General features: G+C 39.5%; 1 protein-coding gene across 1 annotated transcript in view; it reads left to right on the top strand.

Moving 5' to 3' along the window:
- TRAPPC11 (trafficking protein particle complex subunit 11) overlaps nt 1-8,263 on the top strand; it is a 44,498-nt gene extending 36,235 nt beyond the window's left edge. The window contains exons 26-30 of the mRNA XM_065404567.1: nt 3,019-3,130; nt 3,753-3,844; nt 4,366-4,499; nt 5,455-5,622; nt 7,269-8,263. Coding sequence (XP_065260639.1) covers nt 3,019-3,130; nt 3,753-3,844; nt 4,366-4,499; nt 5,455-5,622; nt 7,269-7,313 — 551 coding nt within the window. The 3' untranslated portion in view covers nt 7,314-8,263. The remainder of the gene's footprint in view (nt 1-3,018; nt 3,131-3,752; nt 3,845-4,365; nt 4,500-5,454; nt 5,623-7,268) is intronic.
- Nucleotides 8,264-8,566: the final 303 nt, after the last annotated feature.

Raw genomic sequence — 8,566 nt, forward strand, 5'->3', positions numbered from 1 at the left:
TATTTTATTTTAAAATTATATACTCTAAGTAGCTGCAGTTTTTAGCACCCCCGAACGATGTCTGTCTTTGAACAAGAAAATACAATAAGCGCTCTAAATAGCAGCAGCTGTTAATAATTTTAAAAATAAAACTGAACTAAATTTTTTAAAAGGGTTTAAAAATAACATATGAAAAAGCCAGTTTTTTTTTTTAGTTTGGTTAGAAACTTCCAAAACAAACTGATTTGGTTTTTTTTTTTCCAAAACAATTTACTTTCTGCAGCAAATGTCAAAATTTTTACTTTAGGTTCTGAAACCGAACAAAAACATTTCAAATTTTTGGAATTTACAACAGAAGGGAATTCCTGAGTCTGAATCAGCTGTACTGTGCAGTTTACTCTTTTGAATGTGACTTGGAGATTCTGTCTGCTCTGTGTGGATATTAGATATTCCATGGTTCTGTTCAGAAGGTTCTCTATCATCTGTCAAATCATCATATTTCTATGGCCCTGTCACAGGGCAGGGCTTCTCCCCAGCTTCCAAGCACATACTGCCATGCCCAGTCTCCTTTAAGATGGTTTATTTTCTTAAAACAAACAAAACAGTCTTTTTACTCACTCCTTTGCTTCAAACTTCAGGGTCACTCATCCCAGGGACTTCTGGTGCTCCTGGCAGCTTCCCAATCTTAGGCCATGTCTGTACTACAAACTTATGTTGACACAAGTTACGTTAGTATAAAGCTCCTGCAGTTAGTGTGTTGCTTGTGTGTATGTATGCTTGGCTTGTTGTGTCAGCGGTGCGTGTACTCACCAGGTGTTCTTGTATCAATGCACAGTGTGGTGCATCATGGATAGGTATCCCAGTATGCAACCTGCAACCCTCTAGCACGCAGTCTTTTGGGAAGTCTTCTCCATGCATGGTGGGGCTGAAAGGAGTTGCACTGGGGAGACTGGGAGCATGGGGTCAAATTCCCAGTTTGCAACTGTCTCCATCCCCCTATTATCATCTGTATCCCATAATTTTCATGCTTTTTTTTTTTTTTTTTTTTCAAAATCCCACAAACCCGTCGGGCCCTCCTCGCTCTCTATTGCTAACAGAAGCATGGAGCTTGCACAGCTCTTCACTATTGTCACGAGCATTGAAACACAGGGCACGTGATCCTGCAGTATTTGCAGAGCTGCAAGAAGAACTGAATCAGTGGGGAACATAATGATTTCTTGTAGGACAGATTGCTGTAGGACATAGCAAGAACCAACTCAAGGTTGTTGGTGGCATTCACAGAGAAGCTGCAGATAATGAAACGCCACTTCTGGGCCTCAGAAACAAGCACTGACTAGTGAGATTGCATCGTCATGCAGGCTTGGGATGATGAGCAATGGCTGCAGAACTTTCGGATGCTTACGGCAACATTCGTGGTTCTATGGGCTGAGCTTGCCCCACCCCTCCAGTGCAGGGACCGAAAATAAGAGCTGTGCTGACAGTGGAGAAGTGAGTGGTGATTTTGCACTGTGGAAACTTGAAACACCAAACTGATTCTAGACTGACCAGTAGCAATTTGGAGTCGGGAAATCCACTGTGGGTGCCACTGTCATGCAAGTGTGCAGGGCCAGTAATCACCTCCTACATGGGACTGTGATCCTCAGCAATGTAAAGGACATAGTGGATAGATTTGCAGCAGTTGGGTTCACAAACTGCGGTGGAGCAATAGATGGCATGCATATCCCTATTTTGGCACAAAATTACCTTGCCACAGAATATATCAATGTACAGGGCTACTTTTCTATGGTTATGCAAGCATTGGTGGATCTCCGGAGACACTTCACTAACGTCCGTGTGGGCAGGTCTGGGAAGGTGCATGAGGCTCACATCTTTAAGAACACAGGACTGTTGAGAGAGCTGCAAGGACGAACTTTTTCTCAACTGGCAGATTACTGTTGGGAATGTTGAAATGCCAGGATCACTATTGGCATTTCAACATTCCCAGGAGTAATCTGTAGCCTACCTGTTGCTCACCTGGCTTGTAAAGCCATACACCAACCACCTTGACAGCACCAAGAAACAATTCAACTACCTGCTCAGCAGGTGCAGAATGACAGTTGAATGTTCTTTTGGACGACTGATGGGATGCTGGCATTGTTTATGCACAAGATTGGACCTCAGGGAGAAAAATATCCCAATCGTAATAGCCGCCTGCTATGTCCTGCATAATATTTGTGAAGCCAAGGGGGAAACCTTTCCACGGGTTGGAGGTTTCTTGGGCAGTAGAGTTCACAATGGTGACAAAGCAGTCAGCGTGGGGCATGGTGGGAAAGCTGCTGGAGGACTGTTAGGGTCGACATAGGTAATGCAGTGTCTGTGTGCTGCGTTGACCTCTACATTAACCTTGGCGCAATGCTGCTCGGGGAGGTTGTGTTACTATGTTGGCATAAGAGGCCACTTACCTCAGTGGGAGACAAATTTAAGTGTAGACACTTGCACAACTAGGTTGATGCAAGGCAGCTTACCTCATCCTAAGTTTGTAGAATAGACCAGGCTTTAGTTAGCTCTGCTCCCTTCCTGGAGCTTCCCAGAACACCTGGCCTCTTGCACCAGGGACCCACCACCGGAGTTACCTCCACTCCACTGTGGCTTCCCTTTTCCAGGCACAGCTTGTCTCCGTCACTCTTTCCTCTCCCTCTCATTTCCTGCCCTTCATAGGTCCAGGTGTAACCCAGCCCCTTTTAATTGGCTGGATTGGGCTCACTTGCTCTACACAGGGGCACTGGGCCCAGCTCTACTCACAGGGCCCAGGGACCATGTGACAGGCCCCGTGACTGTGCTGACTGAGCACCTCATTATCTCTAACGTTTTCGTGTACAGTTTGTGAATTAATTGGGGATCCCTCAGACTGTATATATTGCATATATACAACACCTTTATTCCTAAAATTTAAATATAATCTGTATGTATTACTAACTTTAGTTTTTTAGGTCTGGATGGTTTCTGTGCTAATATTCAGTGTGTCTTTTACTTTAAAATTAAACAGAATATTGCTGATAGTTGTTTTGCAGACAGGCGAGAGTGCTAGTGAATGCTTTTGTCTTCGGTGTCCATCAGTTACTAATGTTCAAGGTGGAGTGGCTACCGGACGTTATGTAATCTCCTGGAAGAGGTAGGGATTCCTTGTCTGGTTTTTAAAGCAGTTCATGACTTTTCTTAGGGTCTGGGTGGTTGGGAGGATATATTTTGCTTTTTCTTCTTCCCTTACTAATCCTCACAGTGGAATCGTCTTGGGTGAAAGCGGTAGGAACCATTTTTTAAAATGTGCGTACTGCTGAAATTGCATCCAAATGGTGATATTTACATTTTTATTAAGTTTTCAACTGTGTGATCTCCTACACTAATTCTTAAGTTTTCTAAAGCCAAAGAGTACTTCACATGTGGGGAGGGGAGGAAGAAAGACAAGTTAAAGAACACTTCAGCTGTATAAAAAGTACTGTTTTAAATGGTCAAACCAAAAAAAAATAAATGAACCTAATATTTTTTCCATCTCAATCACAGGTTTCTGTATGTGGGTTTGTTTTTAGAGCAGACATTCTAAAGTACATCTGTCTTCTCTAGATTTTAACATGTTTTTACAAGATTATTGTAATAAAAACATTCATATAACACTTTTCTCCTTTTTGAACTGTTGGGATTGCTGTAAATATTGCTTGTTTGCTGCTTGATCCCAATATTCTGTTGGCGTAGTCAAGAATATAAATGCAGTCTACATGTGTTGTTTTCTTTGATAGGAATTCAGCTGTGGAAAGTGTACCTGTTGTTTGTACTGTGATCACTCTACCACATGTGATTGTAGAGAGCATCCCACTCCATGTTAATGCAGGTAATATTAACATGCATGAAATATTTAGCCCTGGGCTGCATGCATGGAGTGTTCACTCAAGGCTGTGAAACCCCATAAGTATGTCTCAGAGCAGAATTTGGTCCATAGGCACATGTTTGTCCTTATTGCCACAGACATGGGATGACCATATTTCTCCTGTAAGAACAGGGCTGGAGGGGAAAGCCCTGCCCATGCAGTACCTGCCCGTTCTCTAGTCATTCTAATCCATGCTTGTACTGCTTCTTCGCCCCCTCAATTAGTGCAGATAAGTAATATTGTGATACATAGAACTAGTCTTGTAACAGTAATTTCTGATATCTTTCAATGCTTTCTAATGTTAGAGCTGATTCTGTTAAATTTGAAAACTTACAACATAGTTTCATGATTTGTTCCTGAAACATCTGATCAGATGTACTATAGATAATGAGTTTTGTGCCACTTTTTGCAAGCCTTTCTACTTTTATTGAGTGAGACTTGGGTTTTGTATGTAACCTTTATATTCAATCCCTTTGTCTCCAAAGATCTGCCATCATTTGGTCGAGTAAGAGAATCCTTACCTGTCAGATATCACCTGCAAAACAAGACCAGTTTAGTCCAGGATGTGGAAATATCAGTGGAGCCAAGCGATGCTTTCATGTTTTCTGGTCTTAAACAGGTATAGATTGTCCTCTTTGTCACTACTGCATGATGATACTTTTTACACCACTGTTAAACTATTCTAATAGACTTCAACATACTCTTTAGATTAGTGGCTGTGGACCCCTAAAAAAAAATTCTAATGGAGGTGTGGATCCCTTTGGAAATCTTAGACATAGTCTTTGGACCCCAAGTTTTGGAAACCACTCTTCTATGGTAACAACCTTTTGCAGACCCCTTAGATATAGTCTGCAGAGCCCCCACAGTACACGGACCACATGTTGAAAACCACTGCTTTAGATTATATAAATGGTATTTTAAAATTAAATGTTTTTAATGTAGCTTTACTGTAAAATAGGAAAAGAAATATTAAAAACAAATTAATTGTAACTGTATTCAGAACAAATCTGACTCCCAGCTCAGTTAAATTTCTGTCTACCAAAACAAGGCTTGTGAAATTTACATCTTTTTTTTTTCTCTCACTTTGAATCAAGTGACACCGAGAGAAACACAATACACTGTAACAAATATGGGCTACCCTAAGTGAATGGTAGACTCTCAAATATTACCTTGTGATAGCCTATTAGCTTACTATCAACTCTGCTATAGTCCGATCAAATTACCCTAGAGTTATTTAGTAAATACTCAACCTTAAGACATGGTGATCTGAAGAATGAGCAATATATCTGGAGGAACATGCACGTCCAAAGCTTTTTTTTTTTTAATCTTAGGACTGAAAATAAGTCCTCTTAGGAGTGTCTAGTTATGACTTTCTGGATAGGCTGAGGAAATTCATATTGATCATATGATACAGTGTGTGCAGTTGGGTAGAAAAGAGAAAGAGTTGTAATATTTTGAATATTTAGTCAAACCGATTAAAGAGAATATTTAAGAGAATTATTTTTAACTTTGGAGTGTGCAAATGTTTAATATAAGTAAACCGTTTTCTTTCCTGGAATTATTTATGATTTTAGATACGATTGCGAATCCTTCCTGGCACGCAGCAGGAAATGTTATACAACTTCTACCCTCTCATGGCTGGATATCAGCAGTTACCATCTCTTAATATCATCTTGCTGCGGATTCCAAACTTCACTAATCAGTTGCTCAGACGATTCATACCAACGCACATTTTTGTAAAAGTAAGGTTCTAATGGAGGCTTTTGGCCTCTTTATAACGAATGAATTCTTTCAGAATTTACTTGGGATTTATTTTGCTTTTGAGAACTGCAACCCCAGCTCTACTCTTAGCAGATTAACTGAATGGACAGTTAACTAGAGAGCAGGCTTGTCTTGCTTTAAGCTGCACAGGCACAACGCTGTGTGTACATGGAGACCATGGACTTCACTGGGGCTCTGTGTGGGTGCAGCAATCTGCTCAGGCACTACACAGTGCTGGACTGGGCTCTATATGAGCAACAGGCACTTTGCTCTTAAAACCATCCAGAATTACTTTACTGAATTACTGTTATCCTCCTGGTCACAGGATATTATCCATTTTCAGAACATTTGGATAATATCTTGTGACTAGAAGGATAATAGTCATTCAATTTAAAGCTTCAGTTAAAATTCTGTCTGCATTTGAGTATTGGTGGAACTGCATTTGGTTAGAATATTTCCAAGTTTTCATTTATTATCTGCCACCCCATCTTATATTTTATATTACTCAAGTGAGAATTGATTGCAGAAAGTGAAGTGTGAGTGTTCATCATGTGATGGGTTTTGTGGGGTTCCAGAATATTTCTGAATCTAAGTTACTATTAGAGATAAAAGATCTAAGCGCAAATGAAATTTATTATACTAGACTTTTTCTACAATGTTGCAGCTACTCAGATATTATGAAAACCTTATGATTGAAAATTGCATTTCATCCCATCATGCCAAACAGGTTTCATGCAATCTTTCTGGCCCTTTCCCACTTATTTTAAAGCCTTTTACCCAAAACAGTGTTAGCGAGCTAGCCTTGAGTCTTTCCTTTACAGAATCTTGTGTTACTGCTTATGCTCCAATAGGAAAGGTTGAGTGAGAGGCCTGAAGTGTTGCTTTGTGTCTTTGAGAAAGGCTTGTTCGAACATCTATAATCCTCTCTCTGTTCCCTGCAAACAGTCTTTGCATTCCTCCAATTTTACTGCAGCTAAGAGGGCTGGGTGGAATTTATTATTTATACACCCTGTCAATCAATGTCTCTCCTAGATCAGTCATCAAGACTTGCTGTTAGGTCAACACAAAGGTCTGCTCCCCCCAGGGAAAGGAGTTCTGAGCATTTACAAGAGAACCTCCCTAGGTTTTTAATTCCTTTCTTCTCTTCTTTGGGGTCATCAGAATCCCAATGTTCTTTCTTGTATGCTCCTGTGCACATCCATGCTTTTCCTCTTTAAAATATTCCTTTTCCCAAGGGACCCCACTTCAAATTTATCCTAGAACCTTCTGGGGCTGTTCCTGCTTCACGCATGTATTTATCATCAACATCATTATCAATATAACATTTGTATTGCAGTAGTACCCAGAAAGTCCAATCAAGGTCAGGTCCTATGCTAGGTGCTATACAAACATACATAAAGATATGGCTCCTGCCCTGAAGAGCTTATGGAGGCAGTTGGGAGAGTTAGAAGAATTGAATGTAGATAACATCACAATATTTTTTGTGCTGCTATTAGAAATACTTTGAAGCTAGGAAAGATACAGCACTGATTAGACATTGTAACATCCTGTTCATTTATGATAATGTTGCTAGATGAATTTCATAACTATATATAATCTTTATACTGACTCTTCTTTTTCTTTAAAGCCACAAGGTCGACAAGCTGATGATACTTCTATCGCAGCTGCGTAACTGCAGACATGGACTTATGCACTAGAAGGAAATGGGATGTTGCACAGAATGTATAAAATTTTGCTCTTTGAACCATAGCTTTGATCAAACTTTACAAATTCAACTTTTATTTTTAAATTACAACTATGACAGCTATCAGCAGAACTAATGTTTAAACATTTAGTTTTTCATAAACTTTCACTAATGAATAAATATATGGAATAAGTTGGTGCTCTGTTTAACATGAACATTCTTTCTCTTGAAGTTAATTTCATGACTCTTAAATGCTTTTAAGTAGTAGTATTATATGGAATGTCTTGAGAATGAAAATGAAGAAAACCAGGTTCACTTGCCCAAAAAAGAGAAGTGCCACTTTCTTCATTAATGATGGCTTGAGGTGCAATGTCTGTACTTTTTGTTATCAGGATTTACAGCATTGAAAGTGATCGTATCTGATAGAAACTTATTTTTTTGCCATTTATATTCAGAGGATAGAACAGTATGCAGCAGCCTGGACTCTCAGATCTATAAATGACTTACTACTACAAATGGATCTGTTGTCACTGAGTGGCTTCCTAATGCTTTAAGCAGAGTCATTAATTTAAAAGGCTCTTTGTACCAGGTGAGCTGTACTTCAAAATGTTTCACTCAGCAGTGACTAGTCAGTAAAATATGGAGTCTTTGGAAGTAGCTTCATTAATTACAGTTATACCATCCAACATTAACCTGAAAGGTTTGAATTGTTAAAAATGCACTGCTTCCAGGACAAAGAAACGTTTTGGCAGTATTCTGGTATGTCCATTTAGAGGTACGTCCTTGTGTAGCTTCACAAGCTGGTATTTAAAATATTCACAGTAAATCATGTAAATAAAAATTGTTGTGAAATCTTCCATTGTTTAACTTTCTAAATAGTTAAATTAAACAACTGAATTCTGATCTCCTGGAAATTATCGTATTTATTGTCCAGGTGAAGTTATATTAAATGACTTATTGTAACTGAATATTTGTGAAACTGAGCTGAATGTGTTCATTTCCCAATTATATTGATTTGTATGTAATGGATAACTGTCCAGTGTGGTCCAGTGGCTTAGTGGATAAGATTCTGGACTTGATTCTCTTTTATGTCTGCCTTCAGCACCCTTTAGGGCAGAGGTTCCCAAACTTTTCTAATTGCATACCCCCTCCAGAGCTATGCGCTGCCTGCATATCCCTACCCTTTTCATCACTGATATTGTGTGTTCTTCTTAACACTACCTGTCTTTAGCCATCTGTCC

Source organism: Emys orbicularis, chromosome 5 (assembly GCF_028017835.1).
Source record: "Emys orbicularis isolate rEmyOrb1 chromosome 5, rEmyOrb1.hap1, whole genome shotgun sequence".
NCBI classification, from domain to species: domain Eukaryota; kingdom Metazoa; phylum Chordata; order Testudines; family Emydidae; genus Emys; species Emys orbicularis.